The sequence below is a fragment of the Perissodus microlepis genome, chromosome 14 (assembly GCF_051167445.1).
Source record: "Perissodus microlepis isolate ML-2025 ecotype Zambia chromosome 14, ASM5116744v1, whole genome shotgun sequence".
NCBI lineage: Eukaryota > Metazoa > Chordata > Actinopteri > Cichliformes > Cichlidae > Perissodus > Perissodus microlepis.
In genome coordinates, this window is record NC_140474.1 from 34,350,057 (window position 1) to 34,372,615 (window position 22,559).

The following is a 22,559-nucleotide window of genomic DNA, read 5'->3' on the forward strand; positions in this document are numbered from 1 at the left end:
TTTCTTTTTTTCAGGCATTTTGGAACTGGGTGGAGTGTTACCCAGATGAGTTCACCATGCTGTACCAGCGACCACAGTCAGATATGGCAGGTATGAAAAGAGTTAAATATAATATTAATATATAAGATGATGGAGAAGAAATGATTACCCCCATATCTGGGAAGTTATTTTGTTAGAACGGTTGATATGATTGTGTATTATTACAACTGTTTTTAGTAATAGTAATAATGAAACACACACACAGACAATATCAAACAGCTATCTTGTAGCAGCTGAGCTGATTTAGTCTGTTAGAGAAAAAGCTTCCATGCCTCCTTAGTAAGTGGTACAGAGGGTGTGCAGTGGTACTGTATGCATTGGCAGTGTTTGAATATACTGATGGCACATTTGATGTACTGTAGAAATGTTCTATTCTCTCCAGCGATATATGTTTAAAATAATCAGTAAGAACAATAAAAGCTTTTGAATGGCATTCTACTGTGGAACAAGTGACATCACTACTACTGCTGGTTCAGCTGATGGTTGAATGGAAACAGTAACAGCAGTAAAAGATGACAGGTCCCTTTGTAAGTAGTAGAAGTAGTTGAAGAGTAGTTCAATAGCCATCAAAAGATTCTTTTAATTTTCTAGATGTTTTTCTAATGTTCTAGAATATATAAGTAATGAAAAATATTGTCAGCTGTACATGATAGTGGCTTAAAAAATTGACTGGCAATGTTCCTGGCATTAAATGTGTGTATTTATGTCTTTGTACAGAAGCTGCAGAGAAGTTGTTTGACCTGGTGGACAGTTTTGCAGAGAGTACCAAGAGGAAGGCAGCAGTGTGGCCACTGCAGATAATCCTCCTCATACTCTGTCCAGAGATTACACACACAATCTCCAAAGACACAGTGGAAGAAAGCAAGGCTAACAAGGTGTGACAGAAAAACACACAGAGATAAAACAGAGTTTGATTCCATTCACATTTTAATTACACACACACTTTTCTGTCATTTTGTATCTGCAGAAACTTTTTCTGGACAGTTTACGGAAAGCTTTAGCAGGGCAAGGTGGAAGCAAACAGCTGATGGAGAGTGCTGCCATTGCCTGTGTCAAACTTTGTAAAGCCTCTACTTACATCAACTGGGAAGATCATTCCACCATTTTCCTCCTGGTCCAGTCCATTGTCATGGATCTCAAGGTCTGACCACTTTCTGAAAAGCATTTATCCTGTTTGTTAAATCTTAGGTTGTGTTAATACTGTTTATCATTACATAGTGAATAGTAATGAATCTTTACACATCAAAGATGAACACACACATCGTGCCTACACACTGGACATAAGTTATCACTCAAATACGTTTCTAAATGGGTGTACATATTTTGGGAAAAATAGTTTGAGCATCGAAACCAAACTGATTTTCTGAGATTTATTGAAAGAAAGTTCAAAACTTTGCAAAAGGATCAATATACAGAATTTGTACAAGCATTGACCAAAAGGCAAAATTAGAGCAGCTTCTTTATAGCCATTGTCTGGATACAGTCTTTGTCTATTCAGTGGTTGGGAGGGAAATTCTCACCATCATGTAGGCACCAGCTAGATAATGAAGTGTGTCATGGCCTTGAGCAAAGTTTACAGTCAGTTGTTTTCCTGTCTTCATTCACTCCTTCTTTGTACAATAAAGTTATAATTACATATCAATAGTACATAGTGGTTTGATGAGGTAAAGTACATATTTTCCATCACATTTCAATCCTTTTGGTTATTTTTAATCAGACATTCTCAGCAAAAAAATATCAGTAATAATACAAAGGAAAACCCTCCAAAAATGTCAGATTCGCGCGTAGCGTTTAAGCGATTATGTTTTGCCAAGTCATGAGACTAGTCGCATCTATTTGCTCTCATACAGCTTTGAGTTGATGTCTAGAAGAATTAGTTAATCTTTCCTGTTTCTAGTAAATGTAATTTATCCACTCTGTATTTTTGTTGTAAGACTTTATATTCTATAACACTTCTAGCATCCAAATAACACAAATATGTAAAATGACTTCACCTATCAAAATCTTAAATGGACAAAACCTTGATCTTAGAAAAAATGTGCAGAGCACCAGATTACTTCAAGTTTTAGTTCTTGCGGTTGCCCTTCAAAGTATTTAACAAAGTTGATCCATTTCCTAATATTTAACTTGTTTTAAACGTGTCACTTGTCTGAGCATCCATGTAAAAGTTCAAACTGCTTGCTGCTCAGGTTACTGGCGTATGCACAGTCTTATCTGTCTGATTTTAGAGTGTGATGAATCTTCAGATTTCTTTGCTGCTCAGTGGACAACAGGCACAGCGCCTCGTCTCCTCGCCTCATGTCGAGCGTACTGAGTTCTCACTGTAACTCCCTCCAAGCTGAATAACGGACACATGGCATTCTTGATTTCTTCTGGCATTTAGTGGACACAGGTGCCACCAATGATGCGTTGAGAACTGTACAAAACAACATAAAATAATCAATTTTCATAGAGAATAAACAATAAAGCATGTTATTCAACATGAAAAAGACATTCACAATTTGACCTTTTACAGTTCTTAATTTAACCTTTACAAAATGTCAACACATTCTGTATTGCACATGACTAACATAAACTCGACAGATCTGTCACAAATAAACATCTTGTTTTCATACCAACACATAAAATACAAATTGCATACCCCAACTGCTGCTGACGGCAGCCACAAAAAAAGGCTTATGTAGGCATAGATGTACTACCTGCAGTTTTTATACCTGTACATGGATTGTTAGTTACACAAATCATAGAAAAATTGCAAAAAAACCCCCATTTGTAAAGTAAAATTTGTTCTTCTTGTGTAGCTGTATTTGTTGTACCATCCCGCCTCAAGTGTCAATTTAGCATAATGAGGAGAATGAAAGGAAAAGAAATGTTGGGTACATATGTTTTGCTCTGAGTAGCCTGTAAATTGTTGTTAGGAGATGAAGTTAGTGTTAATGCTGTGGTCTGGTTCCAGATTTTGTTTAAGTGCTGGCTCTACCACTGTCTCCACGCTATAGTTGCCTAGAGAAAGAGAATTTTTGAAGTTTTATAAATTTCACATTTACAAACAGCTGCAGTTTATGGGAGTAATCAAGCATCCAGAAATTCAGCTTTTTTGTGATGTGCAATGGATTTACCTGAATCAGTTAAACTTTTATTTCCATGTGACAAAATGTATCATATATCACCCTATGTGTTTATGTAGAATCAGTGTAAATGGTGACTGATCTTAAGTGATTTCACTTGCTTGTTCTAATGCTACAAGCTCAGCAACTTAAGCTGAATAGCGATATGGTAAAGAGCCTAATTCCAAGATGTTCTGTGCACATCCTACTTTTTCACTTTAGCCCTTTAGTTTCAATCTCACAAGCCCACTTAAAAGGAGAACAGATTATTAAGTCATCGACCGATCAAAAAATGTGGACCCCTCCAGAGGGATAAAACCTGACAGGTTTTCTTTAAGTCCACTGTTAAAAAGTGTTGGGGCCTGGTTTAGGCCTCGACACAGCAATGTATTTGCTTGGTGAAACTGGCAATATGGTGTGGCGGTTGTTTGCAACACAAACATTTGTTGTTAGATGCTTCCTGAACACCTAATTTGCGATGTTTTACCCCTGGAACGTCAGTTTCTTTCAGCTGTTTGTACTGTTGCATTTATGTTAGCCGCAGCCCCAATCGTTTTGTTCAGTCTTTGAAAGAGAAACGCGTGAAATGCTGTCATGTAGTCTATAAAAACAGTTCAGTGAGAATTACCCTGGCTGTACACTTATCTTTTGTCAAATAGACACTGTTTTTTCTCTCTTGAACTGCTCATTAGCTCCCTTCCCATGTGCTGTTACATGTAGCAAGTTTGTTCCCATGTAATCAAAGTCAAATTTAGCTTCAATGTCAAAAATTATACATACAGATCATACACAGGAATTTGAAATTGCTGGGCTTCCACAGCCCTCAGTGTTACACTTAAACAAACATAAAACATAAAAATCTTATATACAATCTTATATATAGATGAGATTTATATAAGGTGTGTGTGTGTTGGTATGCAAGCTTCACCAGTTCATCAGAAGCAGGAATAACAGCAGTTTGTTTGAGTTTCCACTCACATGCATACAGCGGTGGATCTGAGTCACATTTAACCATCTGCAACATTCTGTTCACTGGTGTTTTATTTTATGTTCCCCTGACATGATGACAATCGGTTAGTTTACATGTCAAATCTTAACCCTGCAAGTTGACAGGACAGCATGATAACGGAAATGCATGTTTGAAAGATCCAAATAAAAGATCAGTGCCTTCATATTGCAAGCATTTTACAATTGTATTAACCACCAAGTTTATTGACGGATCACTGATTGGTGGCACTGAAACTGATGAACTCGGTATTTGTTAGTAAGCGTGTTTCACACTGATGAACTATATGACTATGATTATGAGTGTAAGCTGGTCTTCATTGCCTGTCTGTGTGTGTGTTAGTAGGCAGGTCAATGCATTGTGTGTGTGTCTTATTTTCATCTTTGTTGCGATGCTGAGGACAGTTCCCCTTCTCAGCCTTTGCTCCAAGTCAGTTGGCTTTTACTGTTTTTCAGGACAATCCTTAAACAATCATTATGCAGATCGGACTTTAAAGAACATCCAAAGGCTTTGAAAGATATTACTTCATTCATTATTATTACATATGTTATACATGTTATACGTTTTGTATATAACAGTATTCGTAACTGCTGTAACTGGTCCCTTTATTATATTTATCTATAAGGACGTTGTGATGAAGTTTATCTTTGTAGAAATGTGCTTGTGAATGACATCAAGTGACTGTGTTTCATCAGGCTCTGCTGTTCAACCCAGCCAAACCCTTCTGGAGGGGAACGGGCAGTCAGAATGCTGATGTGGAGCTCATGATGGATTGCTTTGTGTCCTGTTTCCGCATCAACCCTCACAACAACCAGCACTTTAAGGTAGACAGGAAAAAAGTGATATTCATTTTCTTGTATGGCATGTTAACCTTTGTTTGAAGGTGCATGACATGAGAAGTTTCCTGTAAATCTCGGGGTGCTTCCTCTTCGTCTTATAGGTCTGCCTGGCCTCGTCATCCCCTTCCACCTTTCACTTTGTCCTGGTCAACTCGTTACATAGAATAATCAACAATGTAAGTTTGCATAGGCTCATACATCAGTGGTCCTGCAACAGTTTGAAGTGTTCTGTGACTTACTTGTCATCGCTTGTCCTGTGTTTTATTTCAGTCCCACCTGGACTGGTGGCCTAAGATTGATGCAGTATACTGCCACTCTGGAGAGCTTCGCTTCATGTTCTCAGACACCCTCAACCGTGTAACCCAAGGCACTGGCACACATGCCCCCCTACGCATGACTCCGGTGAGAAGGCATAAGGATATTGTAAACTGTTTTACTTATTTAAACAAACTTGTCTGAAGGTCAGAGAAAGCATGCCTCAACTAAACATGGCAAAAGACAGAAACTGTACTATTACAATAAAGAGTCAACTCTGTAATATAATTATACATGTATATAATTACACTTGGCTACTAGTTACTGCTATATTGTCTTTTCTCTCTCTCTGCCTCTCTCTCTGCTGCCTGCTACAGAGTCTAACATTTATTGGAAAGAAAACCACCAGCCTTAAGTTCAAAGAGAAAGCCACAGATTTGGACACTCGAAGTTACAAGTGCCTCCTCCTTGCTCTGGTTAAACTCATCCATGCTGACCCCAAACTCATGTTGCATGTGAGTCCCTCTACATTTATGTTGGACTGTCTTATCAGCTAGAAACAACTGATATTTTTTCTTTGTTTAAACTGGTACAAAAATATCTTTCGACTTCAATATTTTGCAAGTATGCTCATATTTTTGTTTGTGTCATTGTGTATCAGAATCCAGTGAAACAAGCTCCAGAGATGCAGAGCAGCACAGCAGAGCTCATCACTGGCCTTGTGCAGCTGGTGCCGCTAACCAACAGTACCCAGCTCTCACAAGAAGCCATGGAGGTCAGAGTCCAATGCTCAATGCTTGGTGCACTTCCTACAGATATTTAAAATGAAAGCCAGGAATAAAAGGGAAAAAACTCCTTTCTTCTATTGAAATGCTTTCAGTTTTACACATGTGAATGTTCACATGACTAATAACGTCCAGCTATTAGCCAGTCAGTAGGCTGAGCAGGACTTTGCTATCCCTAATACCATTCGGCTCTCTCTCTCTCTAAAGTCTGTTGTCTTGCTGTTAGACAGACACCAACTCCATAGTTGTTGACTGTAATTGGCCGTGGTGCTCTTGTTCTGCTGTGGGGATTTGCTGAGCTGCAGAACAAGGACTCCAACTACAACTCCATTCAAAGATTGTAGAGGTGGAATCCATCTGTGGGAGCAAGAATTCACTAGAGACAACTGATTATTGCTGTTGTCTCCTATTTCAATTTAAGAAAGTATTTTATATGTTCTGTGGAAAACACAAACATATAAAACAGGAAAAAACAATGAAAGAGCTAGTTGAACTTATATGATCACACAGCTCAACCTATTTATTCAGCTTAAGGCTAAAGAACAATTTCAAAAATAATGTTTTCTGAAAGTTCTGACCCAAAGTGATGATATCTCTTGAGGTTTGTCTCAAATTTTACACAGTCTCACGGTCTCTGGAATTGTGGTAAATATCTTATGCAAGTTATTATAATAGAGATAGGAACTGATCTTTTTATTTTTTATTGTTAATCTGTACCTCTTCCTGGTTCTTTCTCTTAAGTCTAAAATCTCCTTCCTCTTGCTCTTTTGATTTCCAGGCTTTGTTAGTTCTGCACCAACCAGAGAACATAGAGCTGTGGAATCCTGATGCCCCCATAGAGACATTTTGGGACATTAGGTACAACAGTCTTATCTTTCATGAAGAAGCTAGAGATCTTAAATTTGATCATTCCCATCAAGACTCAGCAATGTCCCAAAGGGTTGTGACTCATTTTCTTGCCTTTTAGTGAATTTGTTTTTATTTCATAACACAAACTACATCAAATTACATCCATCCGCTGAATATGTTTTAGAAGATTTTTTGACATTGAAGCCAGGAACTTCTTGGACATTATTATGTCTAGTCTATGCTGGGGCATAGAGTATAAAACAAAGTAGAGTCCCAATAAAAAGTTTGAGACCACTTGAAAAATTGCAAAAAAAAAAAAAAAAATCATATTTTGCATGGTTGAATCATAAAAAGGTTCCAAGTCGAACTTGAACATGCAACAAGAGGAAATGGGAGTGAGACAAAACATTTTTTTGAACGTGCAAAACTTAAACTGAAACAGCTGATCAAAGGTTTTGCAAAAATGTGGATTCATTGTCATCTTCTGTCCAGTAGTCACACTGTCATGAGGTTCTGATGGCAAAGGCAAAAAAGCTTTCCCTTTTTGAACGTGGTCGGGTTGTTGAACTGCGTAAGCAGGGTCTCTCGCAACACACCATCGCTGCTGAGGTGGGATGCAGCAAAACAGTAATTTGGGATTTCTTAAATGAATCCTGATGGTTATGGAACAAAAAAGTCAAGTGGAAGACCCCCAAAAATTCCACCAGCACTGAGCGAGAGGGTCTGGACGAGGACACTGGACGATCCTCGACCCAAATTAAGGCTGTTACTGGTGCTGAAGGCAGCCCCATAATCATCAGATGGCATCTGAGACTGAAGGGCTTCAAAAACAAAAAACGTCTCCTTAAACGCCACAGAACTGACCTGTTGGACTTTGCAAGAGAGCACCAAACATGGGACATTGAAAGGTGGAAGAAAGTTTTATTCTCTGATGTGAAAAAAATTTTACTTCGATGGTCCTGATTGTTTCCAATGTTACTGGCATGACAAGCAGATCCCACCTGAGCTGTTTTCTACCGACCACAGTGGATGGGGCAGCATAAGGAGGTACAGGGTCGTCAAACGGCCGCTGGCTATGTCCAGATGTTGCAGAGAACATCCCTTATGACTGAGGGCCCAGGTCTGTGTGGTAACAACTGGGTTTTTCAACAGGACAACGCTACAGTACACAATGCCCACAGGACAAGGGACTTCTAACAGGAGAATACCATCACTCTTTTGGACCTTCCTGCATGTTCCCCCAATCTACAATGCAACTGAGAACCTTTGGGGATAGCTGGCAAGGGAAGTTTACAAAAATGGACAACAGTTCCAGACAGTAGATTCCCTTCGTGCACCCGTCTTCACCACTTGGAGAAATGTTCCCACCTACCTCATGTAAATGTTTGCATCAAGGATTCCTGCAACAAAATTTGAAGTGATCAACAATAACGGTGGAGCTATTCATTACCGAGTTCATGTTTGGAATTTTGATTTCTGTTTTGGGGGGTCTACAGGGTTTTTTAGAGGTGTGGTCCTAAACTTTTCATCAGCTTGTAAAACAGCCTGTTTCAGTTGAAGTCTTGTTTTCAATAAATTGCATGCTCCAAAAAATGCTTTGTCTCACTCCCATTTCTTCTTGTTGGATTTTGAAGCTCTACTTGGAATCTTGTTCTGATCCAACCATGCAACAAATGATTTTTTTGCTATTTTTCAAGTGGTCTAAAACTTTTGATTGGGACTCTATAGCCCCTTTTAATCTTTTTTAGAACTGGTGAATTAAGTCAGGACAGCTTAAATGAAAATATTACAGGTAATGACATATGATGATGATCCGTCACAGTATGACCCTAAATGCATTGAGTTGCTTTCATGTGATTGGATGATTAGATATTTGTGCTAATAAGCAGTTCAACAGGTGTAACTAATAAATTGAGTGTACACAAGTAGGTTGGACTCAGTAAGTATGTTCGTTGGAACTTTTCCTCAAAAATGACCATTTAGTACTTATTTATATATGAAGTCGACAGTTTCAGTTACTGTTAATGGAATTAATGGAAAATAATGGAAAGATGTGCATTTCTGAAAGGTGCTTTTATGTTGTTATAGTGTAAAAAAAAAGCAGCACATACTCAGTTGATGTTATAAACATTGAAATTTACAGGACCGCTTGTTTATGTTCTTCTTTTCAGTTCACAGGTGCTCTTCCTAATTTGCCGCAAACTCATCGGTCAGCTAATTGTTAATGGGACAGAGGTTCTGAAATGGCTGAGGGAGATTCTCATCTGCAGGAACAAGTTTTTGCTCAAAAACAAGGTGCAGCCCCATTTATTTACGCACATTACTCTGGTATGTGCCCCAGTGATCAGTCTAGTCCTTGCGAGATGTGTTTCATTGGCTTAGAACCAGGAAGGGTGATGATGTGATGTCCCACAAGGTGGGTATAACCAGGATGTTACTTGCTATTTTCAGGAGTGTGCCACCATGGGTGGTGGCATCCCCATCTGTCGGCAGGCACAGACAAAGCTAGAGGTGTGTCTCTACATGTTCTTGTGGAGCCCAGACACCGAAGCTGTTCTGGTGGCCATGTCTTGTTTTCGCCACCTGTGTGAGGAAGCTGATATCCGCAGTGCTGCTGACGAGGTGCCCGTTCAGACAATCCTGCCCAACTATGTGACTTTCAGTGAACTGGCATCTGTCAGCAACATGATGGGAACGGGTAAGTATGTTGCCTTAGTATGTACCTTAGCTAGAAGTAATCCTCCAGTTTGGCCATCTAATGAATCTTTTCACATGAATAAATTGTAAATGACTTTGCTTTGATGCACAAAACAAACAAAAAAATAAACGGAAAACACGTTTTGATGCATGCTCAATCATCCAGGTAAGGAAATCCCAAAAAGTTGATTCTGTTCATCTGGACGTAGCGATTTCAGTGGGAGAAACGCTTTGTCACTCATTCAAGTGACTTCTTCAGTTTCAGTTGACTGCAGGCTTTCCCAGCCTTATAAACGGTACATTTGCATAATGACCAAAACTATCGCCACTGATGTATTTGTTATGTGTCATAAACACCAGCAAAATACAAAGTGTGTCCTCAGCAGCCAGTGTGTGTCAGACAATTCACTCAAGCCGAGAAAAGCATCCAAATAGGATTCACATAAATATTAAACCAAAAAGTTTCATATTTAGAATCATCATTTGATTTTGAGTTCAGCTCTTATGTAATTTGGCATACCTTTTTAGACCTACCACTTCATCTATCCTCCACTTGTTCAGTTTCTTTACAATTTTGTAAGAACAATCTGCACACCATTCTAATTTTTAATCTCTGTGAGAATCACCTTTGTGATGTGAAAATTCAATTTTTGTAGCTAGCAAACTGTGTTATCTTTGCTATTTTTAATGAAGAACAAATTTTATGACAGGCTGCAAGTAGTAAAGTGCCTAAAGGTAATAGAAAAATGTTTTTTGCTAAGTTGTCTGCTGAGTTATGTGGCTTTTTTTAATCCTTGGTTGTTCTATGCGTCAGTGTTATATGGCTTAATAAACAAAAAGAAAACAAACAACAAAAGAAAAACATTCCAGTGAAAACACTCAGATATAAGTGGACTGAAATCAGCAAAAAAGCAGTCAGTGTCTAAAGAAAGTCATTGAAAGATCTTACAAAATCCTGGAGAACTATTGCTGAGGACCACCCAAAAGAACCCTCTTATTTCTTGGAAGTAAAATATCAAGAAATGAGATTGATGCAAGACTCTTGCACAGTACTGTATCGCAATATGACATCATTTATCAAAAACTAAGCCAAAATGCAAAAGCAGGGTCTAAACAATAGGCACACACTGTGATTTAGTAGTTTTTTAGATCCTGCTTTACTAGGAATATCTAGATGTCATTGTTTTCTGTTTATATTGTCTGTAGATCCCAAAATAGAAGTCTTTAAATGAAGGCTTTGTTCTTAATTCCACAGGCCGCTCCACCTTGCAGAAGAGGGTGATGGCTTTGTTGAGGAGGATAGAGCATCCTACGCCAGGAAATATTGAAGTAACATTCAATTTACATTCATTTTCAGGGCTACTGATGTGCTTTTTGTTATTTTTGTAATCACCCTTCCCTGGTGACTTCTTGGTTGATTTATACAATATCTTCAGATCTCAAATTTACAATTTGTTAATGTTGTAGGCTTGGGAGGACACATACGCTAAATGGGACCAGGCCACCAAACAGATTCTCAACTTTCCCAAAAACAAGGCAGATGATGGACAGGTAAGGTATAGGGAAATGTGAAGTTACCGTCTCTATGTATCACATCTTTGCTGGGAGTACCAGACCTAGTTTTACCTGAAAGCACAAAATACTAAGATAAAATATAAGAGCACTGCTAGTGAGGCAGTAGCAGAGGACACCAGTTTTTAGCAGGTATGGATTATTTACCAGCTCTGAATTCTACCTGATTGTGAGTCCAATATTGTATTATATTCAGTAATCTTTACAAGCTTATTTATTTTGGAAACTGAATTATAATCCTAAACATTACAATCATTAAAACAGTCTCAAAGAATTCTGATTAATCAAACTAAGATTTGGTGACCTGTTTGTTGCTGTTGATGTGAATTTTTGTTTTGAGACAATGCAATATGAACAGAGATATTACTGAATGCAGACTTGTAACAAATAGCTTACCTGGTGTTATGCCACTGGGCCTCAGTGTCTTTGTATCCCCCTACAGCAGGAGTGGATCAACATGACAGGATTTCTGTGTGCTCTGGGCGGTGTGTGCCTCCAGCAGCGCAGCACCCCTGGCCCACCCACATACAGTCCACCTATGGGTTCCATGACTGAGCGTAAACACTCCATGATCTCTATGGGCCCTTGTGAGGTGTCCAACCTCATGACCTCCTCTTGCTCTTCGGCCTCGAGTGAGACACCTGTGAGCCGCTTCCTGGACCGGCTGCTGGCTCTGCTGGTTTGTGGCCACGACAGGGTGGGCCTCCATGTTCGCACCAATGTTAAGGATCTCCTTGGATTGGAGCTCAGTCCAGCTCTGTATCCCATGCTGTTCAACAAGCTCAAGAACAGCATTGGCAAGTTCTTTGACACTCAGGGACCGGTGAGTTCATATTAAAGAGAAATAAATGTTAAAAATTAGCCATTTTCTTAGGAAGTAAAAATGTGTCAAATAGTGGAGAAAAATTAGAAATGTGGTTGTGTAATAGGCCCTTGTTTTAATAGCAGTCTTTTTTTTAATTGAGCTTTAGAAAGCCTCCTGTATAACCTCATCCAATTTTCAAAAATCTTTATGCCATCCAGTGACACGAGTGACGTAGCATAATTTGTTATTCAGGACCTTCTTTTTCAATTTTAGGATAGAAGCAGTAAAAGCCTATGAAATCACCTCAGTACACATAAACTGTATTATTGGAAAATTGTGGATAAAGTTTTAAAAGTAAAAATAACTACAGACACAGCCACTTAAAACTGCCGCCTCATCAGTGACAGCGCCACGATGGGTGCCTGTTGGAATCCTGACCGATTGCTGGCTAATGGGTGGCTAATGTTGAGCCTTGCTATTAAATATGTATATTAATATGTTTGCAGCCAAAAAATTACAGGTTGTGCACGAACAGGTCAGACAGAAAGTGATGCTTGCATTCTGTGATTATTGCTGACTTGTGTTTCTGAACATGAAAGCGTAAAATTATTATTGTAGGGTCTTGTATGTTTTGTTATATAAACTACAAAATCGAAACTTAAACAAATTCCGATTGTGCAACAATATGTATGTGTGTGTTTCAGCCAGAAATATGTGGATGATTAATAAGGTCAGTAAAACACTGCTGTAGGAGTGAACCACAAAGCTCTGGCACTGTGCGTAAAACCATTGGTAATTCTCACCATTTACACTTTCCAAATAAATTACGTCATAGCGGTAACGATCACAGTCCTGCCTGCTTACTCAAGGTGTCTGCCACTAATCTTAGTAAATCGCCTTTGTGATTTGCAATATAATACTCTGGTTCAAAAATTTTGCGCTGTGAAAGGGACACTCCAAGTCCAACAACTGATACATGTCCTGCAAAGTATCCAAACTGTAGTATTTATGCAGGTCTGGATCTTTGAGAAAGCTTGTGTGCAAGAATATTATTTTTTTGTATTCAATTTTCCTTTAAATTGTAACTATTTTATTAGATTAGCTTGAATTGGATGAATGAAAAACTGTTAACTCAAAATAGTTTGGGGGGATTTGTAGTTTGAAATGTCTGAATGGTGAAAATGACTATGAAGTTTTATCAATTTCTTTTAGATTTTAATCGGTGAAGAGATTTACAGCAAAAGCTATCAAAAGAATGTAAAATTCCATTAAATTCAGTTTTATAGCATGAAATCAACACACTTGCCTTAATGCGCTTTATATTATAACATAAAGGCCCTACAATAATACTGAGAAAATCATCTATGACTAACTATCCAAAGTGTGTGGGTTTTTTATTTTTTCTTTCCCCTACCAAAGCGACATCCCTTGGTGCCACTATGCAATTGAGTGAAAGGGACGTGTTTATAGCGGAAAGTATACGCCCCAAGGACAAAAGGGAGACTCTCAGCGACTGACTTTCAGCTGACAGTTGACTGTCGGCTCATCTCTGGTTGAAAGCAGCAGTTTTGAGTGGCTGTATCTGTAATTTGCAGAAAAATGTTCTTTATCAGTCTTAAATGGATTAATATTACTTTTTAATTATATATATTCATAATATTTAAAAGAATCATCATTACCTTGCTTGAGGAGAGTTTAACATGGTTAACTGTCAATAACGCTGGGGTTTGGGTAAATGGCTGGTTTTGGCTGGTTAAATGTCGTAAATTTAGACAAATTCATAGATGGTAACTAAAAGTGCTTCTGAGCCTGCACCTGGTCAGCTTGCTTGTTTTATTAGACAGGACATAGTCAGACCTGCCTTCTCCATCATCATCTCAGCTTTCCCTTGTGAAGTAATAGATGAGTTATTAACTCTAAAACTCCATCTTCATGTTGGCCAAGGTGGTTAACCAAAGGAAACTCATCTGTTATGATGAGAAGTCACTGAAGCTCATTTACTTGCTAATGCTAGCTGTGTTTCCATAGAACTATGAAAGCAAGGTAGAGGTGAGCTTGCTGCAAATGACAACTGATGCAACGTCAGCATAGGACTAGGTTCCTCACCCCTCCTGACATGAGAGTGGTGACTATAGCTCAGGAGGTAGAGTAAGCCCTCTCCTAATCAGAATGGTTTGATATTTGGCTGCTCTAGTCTCCAGTGTGCATGCTTAAGTATTCTTGGGCATGATATTAAACCATGGAAAACCAAGTTTCTCTCTGATGCATTCATCAGATTATGAATATATGTAAATGTCAGATAGAAAGCACTTAGGTGTAGAAGAAAGCGCTTGTACGATGCACGAGGCATGTTGTATAAAGCACTTTGAGTGCTCAAGTTAAGAAGAAAAGCGCTACATAAGAACCAGTCCATTTACCACTTACCCTGAGCTTTGGTTTGTACTGGCCAACTTTGGTACTTTGGTAGCTTTTGTTAGGGCATGCAGAATGCACCCCCTATTTTTAGACACTTATTTACACAAATCAGAGAATTTCATAAAATCCCCAAATTTTCTTGTGGCAAGGACTCAAAAACAAATCTGAGGCTGGATTAAATTGTCAGATTTTACTTAAACAATTCTTTGTTTTGGTTCATCACACTGCAGCTTTGATAAAATTCAGTTCTTTATCAAAAGTCACCAAGTGTGTTTGTTGTTTTGTTGATTTGTTTTTTTAACACTGTGTACAGTAACAATGTTACTGACATTTACTTTATGGCTTTCCGTTTTTTCAGGTTCCCATCAACGACACTAACACACAGTTTGTGGAGCAGACCATAGCCATCATGAAGAACCTGTTAGATAACCACTCAGAGGGCAGCTCTGAACACCTGGGACAAGCCAGCATTGAGACCATGATGCTCAACCTAGTAAGGTAATCACAGCAAAATATGAAATGAAAACATTGTACAGTGATGGAAATTACAAAGCATAAAACACCACAACAAACTAAATCTAAATTGATGTTCTTTTTGGCATTAAAAATGTGAAAACAAATGTCATAACATCTGAACAAAGTTGTTCCTTTTAGCAGAATAACTTCTAGTAGAGTTTCTTCATCATTTGGCAGAATGGTCCAGCCTTCTCTCATGGATCATTCCATCTCAAAGTGGCATGTAGAACATTTTCTGCTTAACCATCTCCACTTTGCATTAAAAGAGTATGGTCAAAAGTTTGAACATATTTAATCACCAGACACCCCACGATACGATATGATCACAATACTTAACTCGCGATGTGATATATTCTGATTTATCACATTTTTTCTACTGCAGATTCTGCCCATAAAGGTAAACTTTATCAATATTCATTTTATCTAATAACAAAGTCCTCAGGCTTCTTCAGTCTCCAGTAACTGAACAAGTCACTTGCATGAGTGATGAAACGTTTCTCTCACTGAAAACGCTATGTCCAGATCAACAGAATCAGCTTTTGGAGACTGTGTATGTTTGATTAAATTATAAATTCTTTAATATTTTGTGTACCTGTCCAGGACCTGCAGATGAGAATTAAATACTAGCTAAATCTAGGATAAGGCACCTTTTTACCTCATAAACTAAATGGGTGAATGTGGTTTACAGGTACAGCCACTCATGATTGCTGCTAACAGCCAAATGTCAACCGGTTGTCAGCTGATCGGAGTACCCCCCTCCTTCTCCTGGGACATATCTACTTTCCACTATAAACACACCCCTTTGACTTGAATTATTACCTGTAAAAGATTTTATGAGAAATCTTGTAGTCACCAAAACTATTCCCATATTGGGGGGTTGCTGCTTGCCTGTAGAAGGAAGGCTTTTATTTCACGATCATTAATAAGTGATGATTGTTTCAATGAAACACAGATAAAGCACGGCAGCTGAACAACAAGCATTAAAATGTAAAAAGCTTAACTCCCTTATTTTAATGTCATAAAATTCAGGAAAATTCAAAGAAGAAGATTGTTTGTATAACAGTGTTCTGTCAGTGATTTCTGCAGGACTACTATGTGCGTCTGTTAAAATCACAGTTGGACATAGAGAGGATATTTGGGCTGGGGTTTGGAATTCATTGGCCTTTGGTGGGAGGGGTCAGAGAGCTGTTTGAATAATCGCCTAATGTGTAGTAGTGATTTATCAGAGATGTACAGAGCAGAAGGGTTTAAAACAAAAAATACAGTTACACCAGCCAATTTACTGCATTTTAAAATTATGCAATCCATACATTATTAGTAAAACTACTATTTTGTGCCCCTCTCCTACAGAATCTTTTTACTGACCCTATTAATCACCCCAATTGTTTAGAACAAAGTGCCACAAATTTCTGGCAGAAAAACACAGGCACATACACACATTTTGAGTGCTCTATGGCAGCTTGTTTAAATTGCATTAATTGCTGGGTATTGCACAATCCAGCAAGTGCTTAATTCACATTTCAGTTTTGATTTTGACCATAGAGAGCAAGCATCACTGTCTGTCTTCTGTCTTGCATGTTTGGTATGCACAACCTCTATTTTATTTGGTGCAAGCAAACATTTATGTTGGTATTTTATAGAAAGGCTTAAAGTAATGGTTCTGTTATAAGTATTTAAAAGGTAAATGAATGCACACTCCTCCCCCTGCTGGATATGCAAGACATTACAACTGGTTTTCCTAAATGCCACTTATGGGTGTTCCTATTCATGGTTGCATGGTCCATGTCACAGGCAAGGTATATCATTACTGCTAAGAATCGGCTAAGCATCCATCATCGTCCTATTAGGGACCAGGTGGCCATTTTAAGTGGCTGTATATACTGTGAGGGGTGAGTAAGACTAGAAGGAAAAACTATATAAATCCAGTACATTTAACCCTTTTAGGGTTTTCCATCAGAGTATGTCGACTTTATCAATAGGCACTGTTTTAAACAGGATCAAATGTTTGCTTATCCAAATGTGTTTAAAAAGTGAATAATGTCAGTGAGAGAGATGTTTTTTCAAAGTGAATGGAATTATGATTTTATTTGTCTCTGAAGCTTTTGGAAACTGTAATGAAAATCATTGTTACCGAATATGCTCTGAGCTACACAGAACTGTGCTCTATCCCTTAGGTATGTGCGTATTTTGGGTAATGTAGTCCATGCGATCCAGATCAAAACCAAGCTGTGCCAGCTGGTCGAGGTGATGATGGAGAGACGAGATGACCTGTCCTTCTGCCAGGAGATGAAGTTCAGGTCAGTAGAACCAGCTACCAGTTAGGACACTGTTTGCTTGCACATCACTGAGGAAAAAAAACACATCTTCTACTTTTTATACCAGCTGCTTGCACTTACTGACTTAATGCATTTTAACTGAAGAACACATCCTATTCACTTAGATTTTCTTCTTCCACTTATTCGATTCAGAGTTGGATGGGGGGGTTGAAGCTTTTCCCAGCTGTCACAGGGCAAAAGGCAGGGTACACTCTGGACAGGTCCCCAGGTATCACTGAGAGACAGACGACCATTGACGCTTACATTGACACGTTTTGGCCAATTTAGACTCGCAAATTAACATAACCCTTTGAATATCTTCTGACTGTTTGGGGAAGCTAGACTACCCGAGAGAAGATGCAGACTTCACACAGAAAGGTCCCAGGTGGCCAATGGGTTTGAAACAAGCACCGTCCATCACCAAGCTGCGACGCAATAGGGCAGCCCGCTGCCCCTCCGCTTGTTATTTACATAGAAATGTATTGCCACTTTGGACATAATGGAATTTTTCACTCATGGTGTTTTGTAGGAACAAGATGGTGGAATATCTGACAGACTGGGTAATGGGAACCTCCAACCAAGCTGCTGATGATGACATCAAGTGCCTGACAAGGTGCATCTCTGTTAAATATATGCTATAAAACCATTGTATTGTCAGGAAATGATGAACTCCCTTCTCATTGTTTTCATATTTGTCTGTGTGTCTGTTTGTGTGCATGCATGCATGTGTAATGTGCGATGCTAAGGGACCTGGACCAAGCCAGTATGGAGGCTGTAGTATCACTGTTAGCTGGTCTTCCTTTGCAGCCAGAGGAGGGAGATGGAGTAGAGCTGATGGAGGCCAAATCTCAGCTCTTCTTGAAGTAAGAACACATCAACATTTTACCTTTTCTGTGGCATAAAAGACAGTACTTGATCATTAATTTATCTCAACAGTAGTTCACAATCATCAGAAATTTTATGTTTGAATGCTGATGCTCTCACAGCCACAAGTACTATGTACAGCCTCGCTCTGCAATAAGTCCAATGCATCATAGCCAAAGACAGAGGAAGAGGAAATTGATTAGGGGCAATGTTTAAGGATGTGAGATGGTATTTTAGAGATGAAGAGAGTGTCAGACAGGATCATGTATGTGAGGCTGGGCACTCAGGGGAAGGAGAAAAGGACTTGTATCAGTTGGCTAGCCAAAGAGATTGAGCGGGAAAGGATGTACACCCTGTTAAGGTGATTAGAGATTGAGATGGAAATGTACTAACAAATGAAGAGAGTGCGCTGAGAAGGTGAGTGAAATAATTTATGAATGGAAAAATGAGACCGATCAGTAGGGCTGGGCCATATCATACCATTTTTTGGTAGAGCATGCAAGTGGGCCGTCGTTATTACTAAACCGATTTTATTTGGAACACGGCGCTCAAAAATCTGTCAAAAAATGTTTTAGTACGACTTTGCTAAGCTACGAAGCTGCACCGCTTGATGGATTGTCGGAGCGTTACGGCTACCGTAGTCAGGAGCCTCGCGGAGTGATACGTATTGTGCTTCAACAGAATATTACCGTATTGTGTGTGTATAACCTCTTTTTAAGTCTGAGCAAAGCTGCTTAGAGAGATTCGGATCAGAGGACAGGTGCAACGGCAGGCTAATGGAGAACTAGCTAACACTGCTGAGAGGACCAGTTACTGGCTATGGTTAAAAAGGGCTGACATCACTTGGGCAGCTAAGGCAGTCAGCTAACCACGATACACATGCCCACGATTGATCGACCCGTGATGGGCCTGCCTCAACAGGGGGCGTCAAAAGGGTAAAACTTTACATTAGAGGTTCTGCTGGTTGACTGATAAGGCTGTCTCAGGGCCTCCTGGGGACTGTGCAGTTAACATTGTTACGTCCCCACGATGAAGGTCTAGGGGTGTGTGGGGGGACTGGTAACATATGGGTCCAGAACAGAATGAAAGGAGAACAGACAGAGGTGTCTAGTAAATGGAAGTGCCGAGGTCAAAATGGGAGACGCCCCCAAGGGTGGTGGAGAATGACCGAGCTAAGATCCTGTGGGACTTCCAGATACAGACGGACAAAATGGTGGTGGCTAACCAACCGGACATAGTGGTGCTAGACAAACATGAGAAGACGGCCATAGTGATCGATGTAGAGGTTCCGAATGACAGCAACATCGGGAAGAAGGAACACGAGAAGCTCGAGAAATACCAAGGGCTCAGAGAAGAGCTCGAGAAGATGTGGAGGGTGAAGGTGACTGTGGTAATCGGAGCACTAGGTGCGGTGACTCCCAAGCTAGGCGAGTGGCTCCAGCAGATCCCGGGAACAACATCAGAGATCTCTGTCCAGAAGAGCGCAGTCCTAGGAACAGCTAAGGTACTGCGCAGGACCCTCAAGCTCCCAGGCCTCTGGTAGAGGACCCGAGCTTGAAGGATTGACCGCCCACAGGGGCGAGTGGGGAATTTTTATTTATATATATATATATATATATATATATCTCTTTTTAAGGTCTTAAGCCTAGTGAGTAAAAGGCAATCACAACGAAATGGTTGAGAAAGAACCCCCAAACATGAATCTAATAGATAGGTCAATTTTTCCATTTGGCTATCACCCGAAAAATAAGCCTGGGATCTTTGGCCAAAATTGGAAGCAATGGACTACTTCCTGATCCTTGTCACTACTTACGGATCGCTTTCTCTCCTTTATCGCTAGTAGTAATGGTAAATGGACTGGTTCTTATATATCTTTTCTACTCTATCTGAGCACTCAAAGCACTTTATACAAGTAATTCATTCACCCAATCACACAAGCACTTTTTCTAAACTGTTTAGTGCTTACTGTCTAACATTCATACACATTCACACTCCGATGAATGCATCGGAGAGCACCATGGGGTTAGTATCTTGCCCAAGGAGCTGAGCTACACCCACCCCAGTAAAAAATGTGGAACGCTTCACGAATTTGCGTGAAGTGAATAGTGTGTTACAATGTCGGCTTTGAAGAAAGACATACCAAAAGGGAGCAGAAATGAGCAGAAGAGAATGGACAGGCAAAAATCCTCTAATGACCAAACATAAGACCTGAGAGATACATCTAGCCTTTTTAGTTGATCCATTTACTATTTGCTGAAGCCGCATCAGAAATTGTCGCGGTGGAACGATGGTTGTCAAGGAGCCGTTCTTTTTTTCTTTTTCTTTTTCTTTTTGAGTGCAAGTGGGTTTCCTATGTCTGCTCCACACACGGGTCGCCTCACTGCTTGGAATGGCTTCAGTGGCTTCTCTAGGAGTGACCGGTCCTGTCTGGCACAGTGGCCGGTGAGCAACTGCTGCTCTCAAAAAAAAAAAAATGTTCAAGGTGGAGCAGTAAGTTTGGAAACAGGCACACTGTTGCTCATTGGGAGGGAGGGAGTGTGGGTGTCACTAAATTAACAAGTGCTTGATAACGGCCCAGAATCCTAAATGTCGGAGCAGGCTCATCTGTCCAAGACTTTAGAGAAAGGGGGGAATCCCCCCCCTCAAAAAGACAGAAAGGACTGCTTTCTGGCTGTCCTCGCACTCTGCTTCTCTATTCTGCCAGACAGGCGGCGATGAAGCCACCCTCGCGGATTCCCAGCAGCAGTCTGACTAAGGTGTGGTCTGCTCAAACATGAACATTAAGCAGCTTATTTACTCACATAATAGTAAGATGCAAGGAGCCGTTCTTAAGGAAGGGAAGAAAAGAGAAAAGGCTGAGGTATCCAAAATTACATGAATCTTGAAAATCAGTGGCAACAGGTCTAATGAAGCCATTGATCCAGATTTGTTTTGTATCAAATTGTGGTTTATATGCATGGAGGAGGTCAGAAGAAAGGTACAATAGTATCTACAGCTACATACAGTGGTTTCGAGCTGCATTTCAGCCAGTGGTATTTGGAGATCTTGATGCAAGATCTTTCAAGTGTCCTTCAAGAAGTGTGGACAACTGCTAAAAGAAATGACAAGAAAGCTTACCTAATAGAGTTCAGGCTGTTTTGAAGAATAAAGGTGACTTTACCAAATGAGTGTAGAACTGTACAAATTCAGTAACTGCCTTTAATCAGTGCACCTATTTCCCATTTTCCTCGCAAGAAATGGCGAGTGGCCCAAGAATCTTCACATTACTATATGTATGAGAATACAGGGATGTCTCCTTGATGTTGGGAATGGGGCTGAACACTGAGACAAACCTCTGTTCAGCCCACTGCTGCAGATTGCAGTGTCATTGATGCCTGATTTCAGACAGAATTATACAGTTTACAACGGACCACGTTTACTTTTCTGTTTTGGTTTTTCATTTGTTTTGTTTTTGCCAAATACTGTCACATTCAGTACACTTCCAGTAATGATTTTACAACTGGGTTTTTGAAATTTGTCACTGAAAATGTGAACCCCCGTGAAGGTATACAAATAAAAGATGCACAGTATAGTGAGACTATAGAAAACCCATCTTTTCTCATTTAGCTGTTGTTTTTGGTGGTGTGCAGGTACTTTACTCTGTTCATGAACCTGCTGAATGACTGCAGTGAGGTGGAGGATGAAGGCCAGGCAGTTGGGGGACGTAAGAGAGGAATGTCCCGACGTCTGGCATCCCTTCGACATTGCACCATCCTAGCAATGTCCAATCTACTCAATGCTAATGTGGACAGTGGTCTTATGCACTCAATTGGTAAGTAAGGAAATATATAAGGCAAAATGAATCTGTTGTGAGGAAGTCCAGTAGTTTATTTTAGTAAATTTACATTTTGGTTTCCTCTTTTTCAGGTCTCGGTTATCACAAAGATCTTCAGACTCGAGCCACATTTATGGAAGTGCTGACCAAGATCCTTCAACAGGGAACAGAGTTTGACACACTGGCTGAGACTGTGTTGGCTGACCGCTTTGAGAGGCTGGTAGAGCTGGTCACCATGATGGGAGACCAAGGAGAGCTGCCCATTGCCATGGCATTAGCTAATGTGGTTCCAGGGTCTCAATGGGTGTGTGGCTTTTTTTTGTTTTTGTTTTTAACAACAAATTGAATGTTGACATAATGTCGTAGGTAACATAATGCTACTACACATTTGCACAGACCTTTCAGAGGCCTTTTTTTCCTTTTTTAATTAATGGGTGTGTTCATAATGTTGCTTTAATACAGTGAAAGCCTATGTAATAGTTACTGTATGTGTTTTCAGGATGAACTAGCACGAGTCCTGGTGACACTGTTTGATTCCCGACACCTACTCTACCAACTCCTGTGGAATATGTTTTCTAAAGAGGTGGAGCTAGCTGACTCCATGCAAACCCTCTTCAGAGGAAATAGCCTGGCCAGCAAGATAATGACCTTCTGTTTCAAGGTAGAAACCCTGCCTGACTC

At 39.8% G+C, this 22,559-nt stretch overlaps 1 protein-coding gene across 4 annotated transcripts in view; it reads left to right on the forward strand.

The window, feature by feature from the left end:
* The window catches only part of nf1a (neurofibromin 1a), a 125,693-nt gene that overhangs the window by 31,030 nt on the left and 72,104 nt on the right, over positions 1–22,559 (forward strand). For 2 of the 4 annotated variants that reach the window (XM_084950361.1, XM_084950365.1), the window contains exons 7-27: positions 15–90; positions 757–914; positions 1,007–1,180; positions 4,848–4,976; positions 5,093–5,167; positions 5,262–5,393; positions 5,624–5,761; positions 5,908–6,021; positions 6,810–6,889; positions 9,052–9,175; positions 9,332–9,578; positions 10,833–10,906; positions 11,045–11,128; positions 11,571–11,972; positions 14,728–14,867; positions 17,060–17,182; positions 17,730–17,813; positions 17,947–18,063; positions 21,694–21,875; positions 21,971–22,182; positions 22,378–22,539. In XM_084950361.1, coding sequence (XP_084806487.1) covers positions 15–90; positions 757–914; positions 1,007–1,180; positions 4,848–4,976; positions 5,093–5,167; positions 5,262–5,393; positions 5,624–5,761; positions 5,908–6,021; positions 6,810–6,889; positions 9,052–9,175; positions 9,332–9,578; positions 10,833–10,906; positions 11,045–11,128; positions 11,571–11,972; positions 14,728–14,867; positions 17,060–17,182; positions 17,730–17,813; positions 17,947–18,063; positions 21,694–21,875; positions 21,971–22,182; positions 22,378–22,539 — 3,027 coding nt within the window. The remainder of the gene's footprint in view (positions 1–14; positions 91–756; positions 915–1,006; positions 1,181–4,847; positions 4,977–5,092; positions 5,168–5,261; positions 5,394–5,623; positions 5,762–5,907; positions 6,022–6,809; positions 6,890–9,051; positions 9,176–9,331; positions 9,579–10,832; positions 10,907–11,044; positions 11,129–11,570; positions 11,973–14,727; positions 14,868–17,059; positions 17,183–17,729; positions 17,814–17,946; positions 18,064–21,693; positions 21,876–21,970; positions 22,183–22,377; positions 22,540–22,559) is intronic. The other 2 variants (XM_084950362.1, XM_084950364.1) reach the window with 2 other exon arrangements.